This window comes from Manacus candei, unplaced genomic scaffold (assembly GCF_025592945.1).
Source record: "Manacus candei isolate 608988 ecotype Guabito, Panama unplaced genomic scaffold, ASM2559294v1 h1tg000002l, whole genome shotgun sequence".
Classification (NCBI taxonomy): Eukaryota; Metazoa; Chordata; class Aves; order Passeriformes; family Pipridae; genus Manacus; species Manacus candei.
In genome coordinates, this window is record NW_026138050.1 from 10,567,157 (window position 1) to 10,591,827 (window position 24,671).

The 24,671-nt window shown below is 37.5% G+C and overlaps 1 protein-coding gene across 4 annotated transcripts in view; it reads right to left on the bottom strand.

Annotated features, from left to right (window-relative positions):
• CLEC16A (C-type lectin domain containing 16A) overlaps positions 1–24,671 on the bottom strand; it is a 63,420-nt gene that overhangs the window by 20,980 nt on the left and 17,769 nt on the right. For 3 of the 4 annotated variants that reach the window (XM_051783169.1, XM_051783178.1, XM_051783183.1), the window contains exons 10-21: positions 21,486–21,714; positions 20,258–20,387; positions 16,091–16,191; positions 15,238–15,360; positions 13,974–14,083; positions 13,445–13,489; positions 12,051–12,101; positions 10,821–10,949; positions 7,476–7,596; positions 3,066–3,217; positions 2,118–2,322; positions 595–762 (exon numbers count right to left, since the gene is read on the bottom strand). In XM_051783169.1, the coding sequence (XP_051639129.1) occupies positions 595–762; positions 2,118–2,322; positions 3,066–3,217; positions 7,476–7,596; positions 10,821–10,949; positions 12,051–12,101; positions 13,445–13,489; positions 13,974–14,083; positions 15,238–15,360; positions 16,091–16,191; positions 20,258–20,387; positions 21,486–21,714 (1,564 nt within the window). Of the gene's footprint in view, positions 1–594; positions 763–2,117; positions 2,323–3,065; positions 3,218–7,475; positions 7,597–10,820; positions 10,950–12,050; positions 12,102–13,444; positions 13,490–13,973; positions 14,084–15,237; positions 15,361–16,090; positions 16,192–20,257; positions 20,388–21,485; positions 21,715–24,671 lie in introns of those variants that run through there. The other variant, XM_051783184.1, reaches the window with a different exon arrangement.

The window sequence follows — 24,671 nt, forward strand, 5'->3', positions numbered from 1 at the left end:
TAAGTACTTTCAAGCAGTATGAAATTCAACTTTAAAATGACTCAAGACCAAATGAGAAAATTTCACCATCTGGAAAAGAAATTCTGTGGAGAAGTCAGTTTGTGAAACAGATAGTAAGAGACAAAAAGCAAAGAGCCCATTGTTTTAGAATCATTCCTTTAATCCCAATTCCAAGCTAATGTTTTAGGAGCAGGTGTGACCCTCTTCTCTCTTGCTGGCTTTAAGGTAAATGAAGCAGTTCACAGTATCCTGGTTATTTTTACAATCTGGCACAAAAACCATCATAACCAAATTAGAGGAGGAAATACAACTGACAGATGTGTTGCATAAATACTGAGTATGCAAAACAGGATTGAATCTAAGTTGATTTGTAAAGGAAGTCAAAGTATTAAGATATTTCCAGCATATTTGGGGACACTGCCATGAAGTATTGCTCACAACACACCCAGAACACACCCCCGGTATTGTTTCTCAAGGAGTAACTTTTTCCATAAGCCTCATGCTGGACTTGTGTGTTCAGGAACATATTGCAGCAAGTTTTTCACTGCTTATCCAGATTACAATACAGTTTTTGTCAGTGAATGCTGCTCTCACCTGGGACTTTGTCAACAGATGCAAAGACAGAGCGCTGCACTGTGGGGTCGCTGCTCCCACGGCGGGACTGGTCGTAGAATCTAAAGGGAAGGTGCTGGGCTGTAGCTCCAGAGCTGTGTCCAAAACCCATAACTTCAGTTGAAGGCTGAACAGGAAGATCCAGGAGAGCTATGTTTAATCACAATTGATAATTTTTGTTACTCAAAAATACATAAAAGGAAGAGGAGGTGAAAATAAAATTGATAGTTTGTTCAGGATCTTAAGACTAAATCAGATTTTTAACGTGACTTGTCTGCATTTGCCTGTTAATTATGGTTAAAATTTTGTTGGAAAACAAGAGAGACAACACTTCTGGCAACCTGTTCTACCATTGCTGTCCACATCACATTCACACTAAGGAAACCCCAGAATAAACAGTGGAGGGCTAAAAAAACCAGGATTGCAGGAAGCTCCTTGCACTAAACAAGCCATAGGAGTTATTAAAAATAAAAAATCCTTTTGTTTTTCCCTGTACAAATAAAGTAATTCATTAGTTACAACTGAACACTGCAGAAAGCCACTGAAAGAGACAAACTCCTTTAAACTGGAAAAAAAATGCCTTTGCATTACCATTGAACTTAAAACTTTTAATATCAAGTAAATCTGTATCACCCTCAGACTTGCTTTAAATTTTTTTATATGAAGCAAGCCATAAAAGTATGACATATCCACTCTATAAACTCCAAGTATAAAATTCTTTATTAGCTTCCTACACATCCATAATAAAGCATCTATAATCAGAATAATTCTCTGGCCAACTCAGTAATTTTAATACCAGCTATTACTTTGTTTTTCACAGCTCTGATTAGTTCATTATTGCTCTTGGACTATCCAAGTAACTTAGATAACTTCTTTTTATTTGCACACTTATTTTCCTTCCTGTATTTCAGAGCTTCTTTTTCTGTACTCAACAGTTCACTCAGTTTACTGGTAAGCTTCAATTTACTCTTCACTCAATATTCAAGTAATATTTGAATCACTGCTATTTCCTCAAATTAACTCTTTCCTTCATGTCTTCACAAGCATTTCCCTCAAACACAGGAATTTAGTGTTGATGTGTCACTCAACATTTTGGATTGCTCATCATCACCACATCCAAGCATTATCATCAAGACCATCAGGACACCATCCAACTCAAGTAAACTGAGCTCCAGTTGAGTCCTGGGGCAGCAGGACATCTGCTTTCTATTGGAATTCTGAATCACTGAACCACACTTGAAGAGAAATGCTGTGTTTTGTACAATAATTGGCAGCAAGTGGCAACAAGACAGGATTCCTCTTTCATCCTTTCCTGAGCTGTCTGTCATAACTATGAAACCACATATTTCACTCCAGTAAAATCTATCACTTGGAAACTCGGCACTGCTTCACAGCTTTCTGTGGCCACCACTTTGTAAGGTTTCTGTACCTCACCCTTGTGTTACAGAGTGATTTGCAATGGCACACGAGCCTTGTTGCAGACCCATTTCCCAGTGCCCACCCACCTGCTATCCTCTGCATTTTCATGCGCCGGGCCTGGATGCGGCCCTTGGCCAGGCGCTGCTTGGCGATAATGCAGCGGATGTGATCCGAGAAAATGAACGTGGCCTGGAGGATGGGGAAGGGCTTAGAGTGAGGGCTTGAGGCAGGCTTGTGGATGATTATGTTCAGAGCTCTACTGTCATCCTCTACTCCCGTCACCTGCATGTCCTAAAGAGAAACAGAAGGCAAGTAGCTAATGAAAAGCAAGCTTTTTTAAAACTATAGGTTAAGTATCAAAATTAAAAGAAAATGCTATGAATGTTCCATTGAAGCTCTCACAAAGACAGTTTCTGTGGTAAAAACCCCAGTAAAATAAAACCAAAACAAACAACCTTGGTTTGCAACCTTGTGCAATTTGTACAACCTTGGATTTACTCCTTCAGAAATTGGTATTCAGAGAGATTTAGTCAGTTTAAAATTCAATTAAATTATCTGAACATAGCAAATTTTCAGGAGATAAAAACAAGGCAAGGAGACACAAATGAGAGAAACTTCCTAAAGCTTTGGAAATCAATTAGATAAGCACTGATCATTTTGAAGTTGCAACTTGTCACCTTCCCTACTCATGGAGGAAGACCTTGAAAAGTTCATTACTCTGCTACTTGAGCAAAGTGCTTGGGACTCAATCCTAGGTGGAAATGACTTCACTGTTCAAATGAACACAGCCCAATATTTACTAGGAAAGTCACCTCATCTTCAAGTATGTGTCTACTTAGCTGTGTAAACTTCTTCAGAAAATCAGAGATGTTTTAAAAGGCAGGAAGCAGAAAAAAGATTAGTAACTGAAGAAGCAAGTAAGCATTGTACAGAGCTTAAATACGAAAGCTAATATTGGTATTACTATTTATCCAACACAAAATGTAGATTTTCAGGTGAGAAAAAGTAACCACCTAGATTACAACTTCTCTTACCTGCAAAAGGCCTGCAAACTTTACTACTCCCCATCCAAGTCTGGCAATATCTGGTTCAACCAAACTCATCTGGTAAATATCCACAGCCAGGAATCTTTGAACTTGACCCCCATCCTTTGTTATCACTGTACAAGCAATTAGATCACTGTTATCTGAAGGAAGAAAGGAAGGAAAAAGGTTATTTAATCACTGAAGTTGAGGATTCTGGGGTCTGAATGTTTTACATAACATAAAATGTTAATATATAAAAGCATCTTGACAACACATGGTTACAGTTTTTGTTTGCTCTTTTAATAAATATTTTAAGTTTTGCCATAATATTTATAGCTACATAGAAAGGGCAAGTTAGATTTTAACAACAGTGGTTCAGACATCTGAAGATGGGTATTAACATATATAAGACAGGTATTATACACACCTTGCTTTCTCTTACCACCTTCATTATCTTTCAGTAACACAGGTCCCCTCATCTCAGGAGTGAAATTGCAACAGTGCTGATGTGTCTCACTAAGTGAAGTCTCAAAAAGTTTTGTTGGAAGACCAAAGACAGTCCTGCACCACTGCAGGCAATTATTTCTACCTTGTTAGAAACTCTGGCTCCTGACACAAGTGACATTTGCACAGGTCTGAAACCTGATATTCTGACTGTTGGAAGCCCTTCAAGATTACATGGATTCTCCAGGCAAACTGTAGCAGGCTTTTGCCAATATTTGTTAAATGAGGTGATATTTTTTCCTTTACCCATGCATTTTATTCACTTATATTGAACAAACATACCCTTTCTTTACCATTACTCCAGGACCCCTCCAACAAGCCCCCAAACAAATCCTCCTGTATCTCCTCACTGCCCTTGTTCCAGTTCAAATCCATTGTTCTTGAAAAGGGATTCAATCACCTTCTTTACACCACCTGGAATCTACCAAGCACCCCTTAAACTGCCACAATTTCTAGCAGACCTTTGCTAATCTTAACTAGAGTTGCTTTTTCCTGTGCTTCAAACTCTTACTTTCATTCATATACTTGATATACACAGGTCTTTTTCCACTCTCTTATCTAGTACAATTTATAGCAAGTAAAATATTCTGAACATTATACAAAACAGTAGAACTATTTTAAATTTATTCATCCAAACATCTAACCAAGTATTTAACACCATATTTCATCCTAGAAACATTTGCAGGATAGATACAAAAGCTACAAGTGGAAGCACACAGCTTTTCACAGTGGCAGGTTATACAACTACAGGCAACAGCCACAAATTATGGTTGGGAGGTGGAAGAAATTCCTTTGTGCATAATACAGCACAGTATGTTACCCAGAGAGGCTGTGGAATTTATATCACCAAGGGTTTTCAAGTTTCAAAAAACCAAAACCAACAATCCTCCCCAAACCAACCTCCTCTTCCTCCCAAAAATCCCCCCACACCACAAGCGTGAGGTCCCTTCCAACTAACATTTCTCTGAATCTACAAATTACCCTTTACCAGCAGGATCCATTCAAAATTGATTGGTGATAGGAGATGAAAAATGGAACCCTAACACAATTAAAAGAGGATAATTAATGCTAATCCAGTGTGAATTTACTGTGAGCTTTTGAAATTTGAGAAAACAAGTTTAATCAATAAATGCAATACATACAGGACGTGATACATTTACACGAGGATTGATTGCTATTACCTTCTCACAGCCCTAGAAGGCTCAAGAAATCCATACAGGATTGGTAAATATTACTAGAGGAGCCTGTGGAAGATTTATTCCTGTTTAGAGAAGGAGCTGAGACACCAGGCAGAGAATCTTAGAGGAGATCTAAAATGGCAAAGTAGGCAACTGAATCCTACTGAATATTATTGTGCCACTGGCATTCTAATAATCTGAACAATAAAAGACAAGCCACAGAAACAGAATAAAACAAGAAAATCCATGTCAATATTTATAAAGTTTTCAGTGCAACAGCAAGCAGATTAAAATACCTGGAATTATTGCTGTACAAATTCAACTACCCGACTACAAAAATGTACTTCAGGTAAAGAACTTAAGGGGCAGAAGTTGCTTTCCAGAGCCGAAAGTTTTCATTTCAGATCTGACAAAAACTTGAAGTAAAACTGTAAAAATTTATCAAAGAACAGAAGGAAAAATTACTCATTTATTAGGCAACTGTTTCAGGAATCCTTTGAGTTTATACAACTGAGTGAAGGCCATTTCAGCTCACAGCTGCTGAAAGGTCAAAAGCTACACCATCTTTGATGACAAAAACAGAAGGGAAAGTGTAGTTAAACACATTTCCAGTGAACTGATCTGAGAATACTCACAGCTATACTATGAAACAGTTACACAACACATAGCTAACACATTTAGAGGAAAATACCAAGCCCAGTAAAATTCAGTCTGAAACTGAAAATTTGATCTGGGGATTAAAGTGAATCCCAGGCTGAAAGGCCATTCAATACTCATATGACACTGCTGCAAAGAAATGTGCTGTCCTTCCTGAGAGTAACTGCAGTGCCTAATTTTTCCTCATGCAAAATGAAGCCTGTAGCCAGTTTGGACACTACACCTTCAAGACATGGATCCAAGAGTTCTGTGGACTTTCTCAAAGAAAAATACAAGTCGTAGGAAACAACCAAGGAAGGAGAGTTCAAAGACCTCAGCTGCTTGCAGCACAGATGTACATTAGGTGAAAACAGCTGACTGTGTTCATGCAATACTTACCTGAAAAGATTGCATTACATGAATTCTTTACTAATATAACAGCTACTTGAGGAGATGGTCTAAATGTACATGATCTGCCTCAGGGCTTGATCTTTAATGATTTTATAATTTACTGTCATCACAATTCCAGAAATCATCTGCAGGCACTAAAAGCTCTTACAGAAAACTTTTAGCCCTTTGGACACACAGCTGGTGGCCCAAGATAAGCATTAGGCTGCAGAAAGTTAATGCACCACCTCCCACTTGACAAGAAGAACCTTTCCCAACAGCACAGAGCCCATTAGTATGACATTCTGCTTTACTGCTTACTAAGAATGCAACAAATCAAGGACCCACCCAGATGTTCCCACAAAGGACATTTAGTTGAGATTAGGGGATGTGTCCCTGGTCATACACCTGCACTACATTTTGGCTTCCTCTCTTTTCTTCAAATATGACAAGTTGCACTGGGCAACTTCCTCTACCTGACTGTTTTGAGCAGGGGAGTTAGACTAGTGATCTCCTGATGTTCCTTCCAACCTCAATTATTCCATCATAAACTTTTCTCAAACATTTTTTTAGAAATATTGGCTGCTTTTCTAAAGTCTGGATATTTGGTAGAGACAGAATATACAAGGAGATTTAAGTATAATGTGACTCATTTTTAGTTTCAGCAAAGAAACAACAGCTTTAAATGTACCATCATTTACCTCTTGGCCATGGTATTTAAAACAATGCCACAAACAGAATGCTGTTACCAGCCTGAAACCAAGCACTGAGGCTGTTAATTTGAGCTGCCAGTGAATTTCACACAGTGAGCTGCTAAGATTAAAAAGACACCTGCATGAGACACCTACAGCCTCACATGCAGTCTGAGGCAGGCAGTTATCACACAACACGTGAGTGATTCAAAACTATTTACAGTAGAAAAACAACACTGAAAAGTAATAGATATCATTCTGGTGGCAGCATACTCAGCAATATAGAATGAATTCTGTGGAATTCCCTGCCTCTCAACACATACATTCATATATAGTGCTGACAACCTTGCAACTACACCTAAAGGTTTACAATGAACATATGCCCATCAAAATATTAAAATGTTTCTTTACAAGGTACTTTAATCTTTCTCATCCAGCTCCCATAAAACACCAGCATTGCATTCAGACAAAAGGAAAAAAAGTCATTTTGATAAAGTCAGTTTTGCAGGATTTTTCAAAATCCAAACAGTAGCTGAAACCATTAGTGGATCATATTAACCTCTACTTGACACTATTTGTGTACAAACAACCATAACCACAGGAGGCATCTTAATGTTCAGAAGAATTTTTAAAGACTTGTGATAATATAGATTGGGGAAAATTTGTTACATCAACAATATCTCCAAAGTGATAATTAAAAAAGGCACACAACTAGAATTTTTTAGGTCTCATTTTGCCCACTGCTAAGTCTCCTGCCAAGACAAGGTATCTATGCAATGATGTGTATCCTGTATGCTTTATGCAAAAATGCTGATATTCTCCTGTTTCTCTCTTGGGCAACATAAAAGACTTGAACTGGAAAATATGTTTTTATATTACAACACACACCAGAACTTCACCTCTGCACTATCTCAATTCAGGTAGTTTAGGTAACAATAGCAGTAATAACCAGTTTAGAGGGAAAAAAAAAATAAGTCAGTAACTTCTCTTCAGACTATTTGGGAAATTGAGGGACTACTTACTCAAATCAAGAACATCATCTGTCTTTATCAGATCTCCCTCCCTCGTGAGTGGTAACTGAGTTTCTGGCTCATCTCGCAAGTGCAGTGACAGCGAACGGAGCATAAAGAAAACTCTGATTGCCTTGAGAAATTAAAGAAAAGAATATTAAAATATTGCTACCCCCAGTACTACATATTTTAACAGAATCTTACAAATGTATCCTGGCTTTTACAACCCCCGAGTTTGTTCTCATACAGTAGGATCTACATTTTAAATTGACAAAGTAGAATGTAATTTCAAACTTAGCTAGAAAAATATATGAAAAAAGTTGAAACGTGCAATTTTCAATGAAGTAGAAGCAGCAGAGTTTTTTTGGCACTGGCACACTTACACAGACTGACAGGTAATTTTTTCTTTAATAATTATTTTAAGACTGATTGTATTTGCAATACCTATATGCTACACACACCTCCCCAATCAGCCTTCAGAGACTGTCACATTTTGAACTTAAAACAGTGATAACTTTTCTGGTCAAGCCTCGCTAAGATGCCTGCAAGTTAGAGAGAAAACAGTGGGGATTTTTGCATTTTAATTTGCTGTGTTCATCAGAACTAGCCACATATAACACAACATTCTTGAAGCACTTGATTCATATTCTCAGAAGGTCCGTACCAGGGTAAAGCACTCTGAAAGCTGCACCAGGCCCAAGAAACTTTCAACAGTTGCTCTGTGAAATTAATAAGCTAGTTTTGATTTATAAATTCATGACATATGGTATGCAAAGACCAAAAGTGTCAAAGAACAATCATCATTTTATTAGCCACATTTTGAAAGGCACCATTTATAATCCTCTTCCCCTACAAGAACTGTATTTTCAGTATAGTAAATGAAAAAATCATTTTTTATTACTTCCGGTGTTTTGTTTTTTAAGAGTTTCCTATACAGTAATTCTGTGGCATACTGTAAATTAACTGCTGCCTTACAGTAAAAGCATTGAATACATGAACAGCTGCAATGCCCAGAAACTCCCAGATTGCAGGAAGTATCAGGACAAACAAATCTGAAGTGCTTTAAGGGAAAACCCTTCACCCCTCTATTTTTAAAATCAACAGAACTGTGGCTCCTGTGAACCAGCAGTGTGAGTGCTTGGCCAGCCATCATCCTGGCAGTGCTTCCAGAAACTTCTGGCACAGCAGGGATGAAGAGAGGGAAGTCATGTTCCCAGCTCTTCCATGAAATGACAAAGCAGATGAATTTGGCATGCTGTTGAAATCTAATGGGGCAATACGATTCTGTGAATCAAAGGATGTCAAGGGTATCTAAAAAAATATGATATTAACACTGGCTTATTCATAAGAACAGAGTCATTTTGTAATGGGAGATCTCTCCCCTTCAGGCAGATTGCATTCTAATGGACTCTGGATTTACTGAAATTATACACTATTACTATAAAGCACTTTTACTATCAGATGCTTCAAGAAAAATTCACAATACTGGGTTTAAGACTTTTCAAATTCAATCAAGAAAAGGACTATTTTTGGTAACCCAAAAGTCAAACCCAACAAGGCATTTGGGTTTTTTTGTTTGTTTGTTTTATTGTTTTTGCTTTTTTGTTTGTTTTTTAATTTAGAGGGCAGGCATCACTCAGCCTGCTTTCACTTACTTTTCCCTTCAATCCTCTTCCTCCTAGACAGCATTAATTTTTGTTGCATACATTCCCTATAAAACAAACATCTCTCATCTCCAAACATGTAATCACATTTACTGCAGATTAAGGTACAGCAGTAGGGAACAAAATTAGAACTTTAGCCTTTGCAAGAAAAAAATTAAAAAGCAAGAACATCAGATGAAAAGGGAGTTACACTGTGCTTCCTACAATATTGACAGCCCTCAGTTTGTTAGCAACATCAATATAAATCCAAAATCATGTGAGTTGGGCCTTCCTACAACAGTTTATTGCCACATAGAGACTTTCTATAGTGAAACAGGTCAGAACCTAAAAAGATCTGATCTCTAACAGCTAAGAACTCACAATATAATCCAAGTAAGGGACTTCTTCACTTGCCAGTGAAACAAAACTCAAGAACTTTTTTGGAATCATGACACAGGATGCTCAGAATCGACTGTTCATTTGAAACTGTCAGCAAAACCCCAGAAGTGGCAGCAGCAATGTCACAAGACAGACCTCGAGTTCAGCACATTGTTATGGCAATTCAGCAAAGCAAGGGAGCCCAGCTGGAAGAAAGCAGCCCAGGAATTGAGAAAATGCTAAAACTTGTAGAGCAATGTGACTGGGGAAGGACAATCAACAAGGAAGCATTGTGGGACTTCTTGTGGATGATAAAGCCCCTTTCATCCCAAACACTCTACAGGAATATTTGCACTGATTTTTTGATTTCCACTAACAGAAGTTAAGCTATTCCTTATTTAGCTCATGAAAACCATGGAACAGTCAGTTTCCATTAATGTGCATTTCTAAGTATCTTCTGTTAAATGCCTCAGAGAGAATTCCAGGAAGCATTTTTGCTTTCTAAGAATACTTTTCAAAATAATTCACTGTATTTTACCAGACAGCTTATGGTGATAACAAAAGCTGTGTGGCTCACAATAAGTAATGAAAACAAACCTTTTCAGAAGATTCCTGGAAAAATGTTTTTTCTTCAAGGGTACTTGAATATACATACATATATACTTATGTAAATGCAAAGAAACCCAAAGAACAGCACTTTTCAAATAATAATGTCGTGCAATAATATCTCTCTTAGACTTACTGGCACTGCAAGGCTTACAGGACACTGCCAGATTTGGGTCAAGAACTGATTAACCTAAGAATGGTGATAATGATTCAGGTCAGTATTACCTCTACAGATTGTGTCAGTCCTGAAAATAGATATTTTGCTATTTTTCTCCTCATTCTCAAGATCTCTGTCATTAATTACTTTGAACTCTGGAGTAGTTAAACTTTTTGTTATGTGTAGAAACATGAGCAATATGAAGCCAGCCAGCCTTCCACTGGAGATTCCCACCACAGGAATATAATTGTAAGATAGACAGAGACATCTGACAATATATTAATGAGTGTCATCTAACTGCCATTGTATGTAGATGTCTGTATGATCTGAAAAATTAAAACCCCACTGCAAGAACATGTTGTGTTGACTAGACACAGGAAATCATAGAGAAAAAGTTGTTCTCCACTGGGACAGGTAATTATTTTATACTCTGCACAAGTCTTTCTCATTTTATGGACGAAGCTTCCAACCAAGTAGTTTTCAGGGAAAAGTATTATTTGTATTTCTAGAATTGTGCAAGGACTTTGGCATCATTTTGCCATGAACAAATGTAAGAAAAATAGTCTTACTCACTCTTCGTGTTCTTTCCACATCTCCACAAGGCAATCTTTTCACAAAATCAATACCAGTCAGTGGTGTCCCCGTTGGAGGCAGTAAGATTGAGGCATCCATCATCAAGTATTCTACATTCATGGGTTTAATCTATAAAAGTATTTTAACATTGATTACCATACAGGACAATAAGCATCTGCCTCTTTGCTTTCAAATATAACTCATTGTTCCATATTCTAGAGTTCTGAGAAATTTTAATACCAACTGTCTTACTTGAAGCTCCTTACAAGCAATCTCTGTTTTATATTTGTTCATCATTTCCTCACACACTGTTGAAGTTTCCATACTGATAGAACAGGGGGAAAGCTCCAAAAGATTACTGAAGAAGAGGTACTTCCCTAATACTAAAAACCAAATTTGTCAGGTTTGCTTTTAAGTTTTGACTTAAATTTGTGACTACTTCCATCACAATAAAGAGTTTCCTATAACTTTTTCTCCCCAGAAACAACTTTCTAGTTTCTAATAATGCAGCAACTTTCAAAGTTAAATATTTCACTAAAAACTTCCATTATTTAGGCTGGTAAGATATGTGTAAGATGCTTCCCATATTAAAAGACTTATTACAACATACCAGCTGTAGATTGTGCTTTTTCAAAGAGACAACGAGCAGCTGCTCATTAAATCCCTCACCACTGGGGAAAAAACCCTGTAACTGAGTACCCAAAGCATTTTTATCTGAACTCTAACCTAAGAACTGAAACAGATAATTACTTTTAAAACACATTTACAGGTTAAATATGAACTGAGATCAATCTTAGTAATCCATTAACACCTTCACAGGCAGTACCTCTCCTAGAGCAAAGGGCTCAGCATTTGCTTGCTCCAACCCTGTTTTCCACTGGTAAATAAAGTGACACCATCAAAACTGAGACCTTGCTGGGCTTTGGACAGATACAGGAAGATTTTCATATTGTTCAGTAACTAGGGAAAAAATAAATCCAATGTCCCATTTAGCAGAATAATTTTTGTATATTCCATCTCAGAAAGTAATGGGCTTTACTAAACAAAGAGTTGTGAAATTTCACATAACAATTTATGTAACTAGAGACACAACTCCTCAGAGATAAAACCACATTTTGTTATTCTCCTGTCAGCAATAAAGACCCCAGTGTTCTCAGTAACTATCAGTAACTGTTCCTGCTCCTGTGCTGTATCTGGGTTTGAGGATTTGGCAGAAAAGGTGTCACTTACTGTCATACTCCGGTATTCATCTTCAAACATATCCAGAAAAATTTCTTCTCCCTTCCAAAAGCAAGAACATGGACACACCATGAAACCTGAGGGTTGCAGAGCTGGGTTTGTTTGGTTTGGTTATGTACAGGGTGTCTGTGAGGGGAGGCCTCTGCAGGACACTGCTGAGCACCACAGCTCACTGATGGGAAAACACACTAAGAGGGAGAGGGATTCCTCTGCAGCCCCTGGAGAGGACCATGGTGGAGCACATATCCACAGGGCAGCAGGAAGATGTGCCCTGAAGGAGTTGCAGTCTGTGCAGGACCCACAGATTATTTTCCTGAAGGACTGCAGCCCATGGAGGAGGAGATCCACACTGGGGCAGAGGAAAGTGTGAGGAAGAAGAGGCAGCAAGAGATGAACTGTCATGGTCTGACATCAAACCCCTATTTCCCCATCGCCCCTACACCACTCAGCAGGGGGAGAGGGCAGAAGAGTCAGGAATGAAGGAGCAGAGCTGAGCCTGGGAAAAAGGAGGGGTGGGGGGAAAGGTGTCTGTTTTTATTTTTAAATTTGTCTTTGTTTCTCGCTATCTAAATTTATTTTTATTGGCAATAAATTCATTTTTGCCAAGTTGGCTCTCTTTCACCCTTGACTATAATTAGCAAGTGACCTCTCAGTTCTTTATCTTTACAGCAAGATACTGTCTTCCCTCTCCATCCTGTTGAGGAAGGGCAGTGAAAGAGTAGCTGAGTGAACCTCTAGCAGCCAACCATAAGGTGACTTATTTTTTGGAAGCCATATTGAGCAAACAGTGTTCAAAAGTATTCTGACAAAAACAGGAAGATATTTCAGACACTTGAAATCTCTAATGGATTTACTGCTCCTTATTTGGAAGTTAACACCTAGATCTTATAATTTTAATTCTTTCACTGTTTACAACACACTCACACACACACACAAAAAAAAAAGCAAAAAGCTGCAAAGGTCTCCAATAAGAAAGAAAGATTAAGTACCAGCATTTCAGATAAGACACAAACAAAAAGTAATGTCAAAACCAAACACATTCCATATTAGTGCCAATGATAAAATCCCAGGAATCATGCTCCAATTGTGTGGCTCAGTTCCATGAAACACATAACAGAAGCAACAAAGGGGCCTGACTGCTAATTTGACCTCCAATATAAACCCTGAGTCTTCTAACAGCCCTTTTGTGACATATGTCAGTGTGGCATGGGAAGGGCAGGAAAGGAGAGGAATCCCCCAACAAAACAGTTCGTTTTCTGTCACAAATTTGGAGTTCTCATATTAAAAAAGTGCTGCCTTGGGCACCAGTAAAGACTGGGTTGCAGACTTGCTTCTAATTCCACATGATGTAAAGGACTTTTTCTTACAGCATTTTGCATATATACCTTATAGAAACGACGAAGGAGATGAACACTTTCTTCCCTGGCACCCTAGAAAAGATAAAATGTTTTTCAGGGAGTACATACACAATTTACTTATTAATCACATTAAAAAACCTACCCAAAAACTCATATAGAAGGGACTGTCTATTGATTTCCCCACACACAGTCTTCATCCCAGAATTTGACAGAATACATTTTGAGCTTCTGAAAATACAGCTTATGTGACTTTATTAGTTTCAAAAGAACTTTTCTTTACATTACTGAGGTGGATGATATACAAATTTCAGAGAGAAAATTAAACCTAACACTGCTTGGGAAGTTATGAGTTTAAACAGCATGATAACAGCAAAGCTGGGGACAGAACAGAGGTTTTGATTCTTCTGCACAGAGCCACCAATGCCAAGATGTTCTAGAAGCTCAAATTTCACATCTAGGCTTATTGCAATCAGAAATGAAACAAATTTATTCAACTATATTACAAGACTCAAAGACTAGTAATGCTGTGACTGGAAATTTGAAAGAAAATACTCACCTCAAGACAAGCAAGGTGAACATCTTTTATGATGCTGCCATTTTTAGAAAACACAAGCTGCTTCAGCAACAGGCACCCAAGTTCTAAAGTTGCCAAACGGATTTTTCCATCTATGAAAAGAAAATTTCAATACACAAAACAGCAGTAGTTTAATTATTGTTCTTCTCATTATCTGATGTTCTTTAATATTTTTACTTTTCCCCCAGTTGTCAAACTTGGCTCCTCTGTCACACACCCCCTATCTGACAAGCATCAGTGCACATGCTGGCTTACAATGCTAATGGGTAAAAAAGAAAAAGAATTGGAAGAGTAATTTAAAACAGAAGAAAATTTAAAACAGAACCATGCAATAAGAAGGCAACAAAGATTAACACTGTTGAAAAATAAGCCAAACCCATGCCTTCATTAATCTGCAACCACAAGTTGAATTACACTAAAATTACAAAAGGATCAGAGACATTTGGCATGGATAAAGTCACAAGGTGAAAGGCAGCTTTGTATGTAGCATACTAATAAGGTATAGCTTTTCCTTAAAAGAAGTCCAAAGGATTCAGATACAGCCTGGATCTGAGAATCTAGAGAAGTCAGACTGAAAGAATGCACCGAGATTTTAAGCTTAGTGTCAGAAGGATTTTAAAAAACAATAATAGAAATTATGTACAGTCTGAGCTCAGTGATCTATGCTAAGACAATATATCCAAGAGACAGACTGACATCTCAGCTTTTGACTCCAACTCCTGTTCTACCACTTCAAAAGTTAGCACTATGCTGTCAGAAACTGAAGATACAAAGGTCAGTACCCCCTCTAAAAAAGAGAAAAGATGTTCTACATGGCATTTAGCAAGTGTAATAAAAATCCAGTATTTCCACTCCTCCCCAGACAAGCCTTTACTTAAATAAATCCATTTCCTCATCTTGCACTCTTCCCTGTTACTGCATGTATAAACTCTTCATATATAAACATGTTTTTAATCTCTGACTGGCACATCAGCACTAGTTAATGCTCTCAGATCAGTCTTGCAAGTCAAATAAACATTAGATTTTACTCTGCAAACAATCAGGAATTTGAGAATGTGTCCGTTTCAGGGGAAAACCAGTTCCACTCATTTGAAGTTTTAAAGGGGGAAGTGCAGGAAGAAGAGCTGTGGCTTGAACAAAAGTCATATTTCCATGGAATGGGTCACTGAGCATTGTAACCAGATGGCTTTTTTCCAGTTTCAAAAGTTTCAGCTTGGAAGGAAAACAAATACTGGAAAAGCAATACCTGGTTGTGCAGCATAATTCATTATCCTGATGAGCCTTTCTGCAAGTACATGATTATATGAGTTTCTCTCTTCAGCATGTTGAGCTGGAAGCTGAATTCTCTCCAGTTTGACTGGGTCAATTCCTTTTTCGGGGTGAAGGAAGAAAGGTAAATTAGAAAGCAGGAGTATGTCCTGAGGCAAGTATTTAATAGACCACAGCAGTTTTCTCGGAACATAATAATTAGCAATATGAGACTAGGCAAGTTAGCTTTGAATTAATATTACAAGGAGGAACAACAGAAAGACTGAAGACATTGATGAATCCCTGAAAATTCGCAGCCTTAAACAGAGTACTCAAATCCCAAAGTGGTTGGTGAAATCCAAACTATTTTGCTGTTTCTGAAATTCTAAAACTATTTGTTTGCATCTAAATCAAATGAAAGTCAAGCCATATATCTGAAGAGCATAGTGACTAAAGGGGAAAAGATGAAAGTCTGATCTTAAATTCTGCTCTGGTAGTAAGTGATCCGTTCATATATGTTTAAAAAAAAAAAGGAATTTTATTTTGTAACTAGAAGCCTCTGATTGAGTACCCTCCTCCATGCAAATTAAATTCCCCCTGAATGGTTGTATAAGGAAATTAATCCCATTTTTCTTCAACATATTCCTCTAAAATATCGAGGTATTTCTCAGAATAGACTGGTTACTGTAAGACCTCTTAGGACAATACATAATTATGGATTGCTGGGAATCTCCCTGTCCTGTTCTAAAGAATGGTAATAAACAATCTCATAAACCAGAAGATGATTATATTTAGGTTTACAGTTTCTTCCAACCCTGGCCTTGTAGTTAACTCTGCATAACAGCACTTACCTTTGTTGTGTGACATTGCATATAAAAGACAGAGCACAAAGAGGGCATAGTAATCATCTTCAGGACAGTCCAGTGCATTATAGACCATATCAAGAAAAGGTCTGCGGAAAGGAGTAATTTAAAAAAGAAAAATGGTTAAGAAAGTAACATATCTATAGAAAAATGGGTAACTATCTTATTCTACATGTAGCTAATGGATGAGGCAAATTTACAGTAATGCACATTTTCAGGCATAAAGGAAATTTCTGTTAGAGAGGAGTCAGATTATAGCCATGCCTTGCATTTACACTCTGCCAATAATTCTGATGCTTTAACAGGATTTGTTACATAATACTTTCCCAGGAATTGATTGTTCAAACATTTACTGGTTGTTTGTGGCACATTTAGTACCTATTGAAAGCTTGTTCTAAGTGTATACGTAAGCAACTTCAAGGAGCTGCTCTCACTGTTGCATAAAAGAAAGAGAATACCTCCAAACTCATGTACTAAACAGAGCTGAAAAGATCTATTACAAGTAAGCATTTTTCATCAGAAGTTTGGAGGAAGCCATTTTGTTCTAAAACAATCAACAACTTTACCATGCAACAGTTATAGGAAAGAAAAATTAATAAGCAGGGAACACTTGAATGAAAAAAAGAAAGCTTTGGATTGCAGATAAACTTTGTTTTCCTGAGTTTAAGCACATGTGGCCTATGACACTTCTGCAGGAAGTTATAAAGTGCCAAGTTCACCTTTTACCTGTACCCTGAAGAGACCACAAAAGTCAACGTAATCCAGAAGCCGTTTGGACAGATCAGATATGGCTGAGATTTAGCTGATATGAGCACAAGCCTGACTGTAAGGCAGCTTGGTTTCTTGTCTTAGGCTGGCCTGCATCCAATCAGTTGCACCAGTTCAGAGCATAAGTGAAAATTCAATATATTTTCACAACTGGTCCAGGCAAACAAACAATGTATCAGGGAAATGTCACAATCACCAGAAGATGACAGTCTAGAACCCTGAGTGAAATGAGTTAAAAAATACTTCAAAAGGTAGGGAATTAACAGGGAAAGAAAAAAACCCCTTACATCACCTAAATTACATTCAATAAAATACATTAAGGTAATATAGAAGTCATAAAAACATTTTCCTGTCTTCAGAGCTAGCAGACAAGAAGCATCCACTACAAACTCATGGTTGTGGTCAGCTGAGGGTCAGCAGGGCTATCAGAGCCCAGAACACAACATACTTCAGTACCTCCTCCAGGCCTGTGGCGCCATCATGGCCACACTTAATGTGCCCCAGTAAAGCCACCAAGTCATAACAAGGGACTTGACCTTCCCGTCAGCTCCACACACATTTCACCACCATGTTCTTTTACTGAAACAAGGCAGTGATCAGATTCACAGACCACGTTGTTCCTCTGCTCAGTCCCTGACACTGCAGCACGTCGTGCATTTCTGAAGCGGCATCACAACCATCCTCTGCGGGAAACACCACCCAGTTATGATCCCTCTTTGCCCAAGGTCAACACCTCTCTGTGCCTAAGCCACATTTCCCACATATTGTAGATCTTAAAAGAATGTAACTATTCAAGGAAAACCAACCTAAATAATTAGCAATGTTGAAAACAAACCAAGAGGGCCTTCAGGCTTCCTAAGTGTTAAACAAACCCTAAAGCCTGATGTCACCTTCAAAGTGGGGGCTTTTCACACCACAGGGGGAGTTCAGCTTCAAGGGCTAAAGAAAGAGGACCAAGACATCCAGGTTCAGGATATTAACATACTTAAATACAAAATAACATGAGGTCTGCTTTCAGACCAACAGACACTAACTAACCTAAAACGTGACCTATGATATAAAAGTAATATTTAATATAATTTTGTTAAAGCCAATGTTTTAGCAGGTCAAAGCTGCTGAAACATCAGTAGCTGTTCATATAACACCAATATTACATGGTATTAATTGATTTCTGTAATTTCTAATGCATTTTTCACTGTTTTACCCCCTGCATACTAATTAGATTTGTAAAATTACATAACTTGAAAAAAATTACAGCAGCAAGAGAAATCGTTCTCATTCCAGATGCTTCTTCACAGCATCTCTCTATCTGCATTACCAGAGTCTCAGTCACAGTAATCTGAGGCCAAAACAACTTCCAAGAATCCCACTCACCAACAGTCCTCAAATAGACTAAATACATGATAGACCCAGAAAAACTCAGCTGTAAGAAAATAGCAACCAAAGCCACAACATAGCACAAAGATTTCACATTCTGGAAAAAGGCTTTGCTGTACAGCATATTGCAAAAGAAAGGTAATTTAAAACATGTCTTTAAGCTCAAAGTTTCCAGCAGTGAGGCCCATCAAAATAAAATTACACCCTAAAATATTTCATGTTCTTCACAGCAGTAAAAGGGCTAAGGGAAACTGAAAACTTGACTTAGTTTTTAAAGCTTTTAAACTCCCTTCCGTGCTGTTTTCCATTCATTTTTCAACAACTATTGGACTATTTTTAAAAAACACTTTTAATAGTGAAGTCTGTATTGTAAATATTTTCAAATATAAGTAGTTCTTAACTCTGTAAGCATTTTCTTCCTTAACTAGGCTTTTACTACCAACTTGACAGAAGAAGTATATCAAATGCCATACAAGTGTTCTTTAAATTATTTATTCTTGTGGAGTGTGCCTACAACTGAAGACTGCAACACACTGGGAATCACAATCATCACAGTCATGAATGATTATTCCAGTTAGGGAAGACTCACTTTGGGCATGGCATGATGTTCACTGCATTTTCCACTACCACATGGCACCTTATCCACAAGATTCAGTGATTTCCATCAGTGTAGGGCAGAAACTGTACACACTTGAGCAAATCTCTTGAGAAATTTAGCTACTGTTTCTAATACTACATTTGGCATAGAAGATAACACAAGATTTTAAGCTACAGCAGCTTATCCACAGGTATTTCCAAAAATTCACATACATAACTAAGGTCACTACCAATTGCACTACACGAGGTCTATCCTTATTTTAAAGATATTTTTAGCTCTGCACATTCTTTGATGTAGATGCAGGATGCTGTGAGATCATATCTGCAGAACAAGAGAGTCCTGAACTGCAGACATTTGCCAAATGCATCACATCTAAGGATTTTGCACTTTTTGAGACCTGAGCATCACAGTCATTTTAGTATTCAATGCAGTCATGGCCAATTTCTTTCTAAAAGCCATTTGGCACATATTTTAGTCAAATTATCAATAATCTAGAACAATGCATTTTAAAGCCAGTTCAAGTCAAGGTTCAATTTCACTTTTACAATGAAATGAAATGTTATCTTTATTAATGAATGTAATCTAAGGTACATCAAAGCTATAATGGAGACAGAATGAAATTCTGGGAATACCAGGCAGCATTTCCCAAGTTTAAAAATAAATTTAAAATGCTATTAAACATGTGCATTTCCCCAACAGACACATCTGCAATTACTTTTGTGTCAGATACAGCACGTTTGGTTTCTTTTCTCCAACATCCTATTAACAGGAACACAAAATTCTTACTGAGAAGGTGTCTTACAGGTATTTAATACATCCAAGTTTAAATTTTTAAGTCAGGGTGATTTCTGCTCCCAGAAATACTTAAAAACTGTATTTTCAATAGAAGTCTTCAATAACTTTAAGATACACTAATGGACCCTGGAAACTGTAGGTTAGAAGGGTTTATCTGTAACTACTCCCACTAAAATTTTGCCAAATTCAGCCCTGAACTGAGGAGTTTTCCTTGGTTTTTTCCCTACAGGTGCATACAGAACTGACAAATGTGACCTTATATATAATTAAGAAAACTTCTTCTGGTTTAATTTAGAGGTTTAGAAAATTCTGGAATGCAAACATTTATATTCTGGTTTTGTTGTGTTAATATTCTGTAATTTAACTTTACCAACTTAACATATCACAATTGCCATAAAGGAAAGCACAAACTTTACAAAGGAACAGGATCATTTGTGCAACTGATGAGCAGAGAGGTTACATCCCACTTTTCTGTTTATTCCCTTATATGTGATGCAGAAGAACCCTGTAATTTTAACTGGAAGCAGATTTGAAACATTCCTTAAGAGAATTGAAAGAGTTAAGGGGAGGACAAGGAAGGAAACAATTCAGCAAAATATATTACAGTTCCTTTATACCTGTTCCAGTTTGTTATCTCACTCCCAGAAGCAGCTGCACTCTTTTCTTCATCTGTTGTATTCTGTTCTGTCACAGTAGAGATGGACAGCTCTGACAGCTTACACCTCTCCATGATCACCATCTCTATTTCTAAAAAAATCAAAACACACCACCAAAATTGGACATTTTTAAAGTTATCACAAGCTCTTTTCTATTTTCTGTTTGCCATTAGAAGTGACTGATGCATCTGTATATAAGAGGTATAACCACAACCTCAGAAAGGTTAATGAATGAATAGATGTAGGCAAATTTTCTTCCCAATAAAGAACTTTGTTTACATGTCTTTAAGGAGTTTGATGTGATAAGAAATGTAAACGTATACATAAAATACGTAAAGAAAACAAACATATCATTTTGGCAAACAAACAAGCAACAGTAAGCTCTCTTCCCCACAAACCACAGGAAGAAAGCACAGAACCTCTTTCTGCTAAGAAGATTTCTCCGTGAGGATGCTGGTGAGAGCAGGGCATGGGTGGACATCAAGCTTCAAGGAGGGTGTAAAGAGGCCTCTACAATTAGAGCAAACAGGACACCTGGGCTCTAGTGCTTCAAACCTGACTTTCAGTAGAACCATTAGGACCAAATTCAGCTTTTGCTTAAGAATTTGGACAAAGATGATGACTAAATGCACCAGGTTAAACAGTAGATCATTTTAGATTTTCCTCAAATCATGGCAGACAATACACCACCAGCTATCTGACACTATTTAAAGAAAGCCTTCTCAGACAGACTGCTTACCTAAACCTAAATTCAACCATGTTTGGACAGGACTGTCAAAGCATAACACTCTTGTTTTCAATTGCTTGCATGCCAATCTGCTACAGAACTTTTTTTTTCAATTTATGTCTAACAAATACCAGGAGAAGACACAAAGTTGTCAATTCTACTTATCAAGTGCCCCGTACCCACCCACACTTTGGTGCAAGGTATGCATGTGGGATAAGGGCTCAGGACTGCAGGAAGATATGAAAACACTTTCATAGTTTTTAATCAGATTAGAAGTACATGTTCTCACAGAATGATTTAACATGAGAAGAAAATACAGCCAAAGACTTAAACAAACATAATAGTCCTGTGTTTACCTCGTGCAACAGGAGAACAAGTCACACAACAAATCACAACTAGGTCTATACAGTAAATAGAAGGACCTATATTGTAAGCATCATTTTTACTTGTTGGTATACTCACCTTCATTTTCACTGCTTGTTCTTATGCCTTTTGAACTTGCTTCTGTACCTTTAGTTTTATCAAGGTCATCTTGGTTATCTTCAGATCCTCTCTCCTCTTCATCCTCTTCACCAACATTTTTATAGTTGGGTCGTTTTTGCATCCTCTTCTTCCCCTTCTGTTTATTAATTTCAAGAGACCTCTCAAGTGTTTCTGTTGGTTTGATGAAACATCTGATACTGGACTTTGCCTGTAAATTTGAAGAGTTTACACTGAGTTACAGCAAACATTTTTAACTGTTATTCATAAAGAAACTTCAGTTCATACAATTGATGGGGTTTAGAATGTAAACTGGCATACTACTTACAAATCTCAAATCCATTTTAAAATACAAAAAAGCAAGTTGTATCAAATCATCAGTAGCACACATGACCAAAGTAACATACTCTGAAGATTCACCACTAAAAGTATGGCATCTTGAGACAAGAAGATACAGAACTATCCATTTCATCAACAGAAGTTTATTAAATTGTTTTCCCCTTCTTTGAACAGGTGAGATAGACAGTACACATAAAATTAAGATACCTTTTGTAAAAAGGATGCAGGTAGCAAAATCCTAAGTGTGTGTTGACAGTAGTGTATTAATATGAAATACACCCTTTAAAGGTCGTTGGCAGTAGCAAGGACAAAACCCAATGCTCTATGCCACAAGCTTTTTTTTTTTTTTTGGGGGGGGGGTGTTTTGGTTTTTTTGTTTTGAGTCTTACACTTCCCACAACACCAAACTAATCCTTGTATCAACTAGGACCAAATGACACCTTCGATAACCCTTTTTGGGTCTCCAGAACCTACCCAAGTCTAGAAAACAAGTTTCATTTGTTAGACTTAATTTTACTTGTGTTTTACCCAAAGTTATCACTGGCTTTGGACAAGATGACAAACAGTATTCAGTCAATATCCGATTTTCCCGATTATTAAGTTATAGAGCCAGAAAATAAAATTAAATTACAAATTTCTCCCAGAAGAAATGAAGTATTTTCAGGAATCTGTGCCATCCTAACACAGAACAACGTATACTTTGTAGAGACCAAGACACTGCAAGAAGTTCTGCAACTAGAAGGACTAACAAAACTTGGTTTTCTACAGTTTTGGAGCTTTTTCTGAGCTGGATTAAGTTCCCTTCTCACTTGCTGGGCCTGCCAGCTGGATTACCAGAGTACAGTATAAACATTGATCAGTCAAACCTCTCTCACTGAGAAGTGAAACACATGGATTGGGGGCATCCTGCCAGCACAGGTTTATGCTACACAAGACTGCTACAGAAACTCCATTACCTTTCAGAGCTTAACACTTCAATCACATTTAGCTGACACTGGCTAAAGGGTTTAAAAGTTTAAGGCAAGAGAAAAGAAGTAAGACTAGAGTAAATACCAAACTGATTCCCTTCTTTGCCTCAGGTGACTCAAGTACAATAAGCACTGAAGAGACCTCAGGGAAGAAGTTTGGAAAAATCCTCCCTTCACTTAATAAGGAACATCTATATGTAAAAACCCAAGAGATTAGGGAAAGATCAGGGAAGAAACTGTCTACAAGTTAAAGGGCCAAAATGGTTCTTTGAGTCTTGTGATGTTTTGCAAAGGTTTTACAGAAATCTTGCATAAGTCACCTTACACTTGGCACTGAAACAAACCACATAGGAGGAAGAACTTCCTACAAGACCAAACAAACCCCATAATATGAAATCTAGTACACATGCCCCCAGTAGCCTCTCTGACAAATTTTAGTCTTATCCAACTGCAACACAGGAAGGTTATAAAATGACCAGGTTACCTTTTATTGGTGGCTTCTGGTCAGAAAGGTTGTAAGAAAAGGGAAGAACACCTTAATTTCTGTTCTTCAGGGAAATAACAGCAAAGTAGCATGCAAGTTGCATAATGCATTTTCCCCTTTCTGCATTCACTTCTTACTTCTGCATTGCTTCCTAGAATCTTGTAGCTACTTTCTTTATGCAGAATGTATGTACTTAACTTGCATTTCTAACAGGCTGTTGGCCACATGAGCAAAGTAACACAAGAGACCAGCAGACAGTGATATGCACTGAGTCATGGTCTGCTCCATATAAAGAATGCTGAAAAAAAACCCCTCTATACATATATTCTGTTCTGCTAAACACAACAAGGCTATGTATTTAAACCATTCTAAAATCTGACTTAAAATTCATTTGACTAGTATATGGTTTATTACACAAGTTGATTATACAGCTTGAGGTACTGCTAATTCACACTTCTAAAATATCTTTCAATGATGGTTTGTCTTGTGCAATGTGTGCTTGTAAGATAAGGCAGTACCAGTAACACCTTTTACGGGAAGGGGAAAGTAGGTTAAAGAAGAAACAGGCACTGGGTAGAATTGGCCCACATCTGAATTATGCAGGAAAACAGATCTCACAGGAAGTCAGGTAAACCTTAGTGTGATGTCTGACAAGTTTAAATACATTCTGCTGGCTACACATATTCAACTCTTATTGTGAGGTAAGGGTTTGTATTTCTTCTGATGACACCTAAAACCAGAAATACAGGGAAAAAATATGGAAAAATAAAAGTGTATCTTAATCTGCTATACTTTGAGGTGGAGAACCTGTTCAATGGAGGTCAAGCAATCGTTACTGCCCTATGATGTTCAGCAGATCTCCATGGGTAGTTATTGTCAATTCCTAAGATATGAATTGTTCCTGTCCTGACAACCATCACTGCTCTTTATCCTAAATCATTCAGGATATTTTGCATTTATATACAGCAACTGTAACCCTTCTCAGCTTTTGTTTTTGTTAAGTGTTCTTTACTCATTTAGTCTCCTAGGAAGAGGACATGTGACTCTGCTTCTCGTAATCTCAGTCCTTACTGTGTTTCCACTTTAATTCACCTTAATAGGAAGATGAACATAGATATGAGCTTCTACTTACTTCAGGTTTTAGAAACTGTCAGTTACACTTCAGCTTAAACATATCAAGACATCTCAGTTACATCCCCAAAACAACGAGCTTAGGAGATTATCAGAGTGGTTATCATGAGAAGTTAGAGCAAAAAGGAAGTAAAAGATAACTTTGGGTCTGATTTACGAATAAACACAATTCTGCACTCAGATAAAAAGCAAATTAAAAAACTTACTCCTCACTTTTCTCTACTATCTCAAAACAAGTAATTCTAA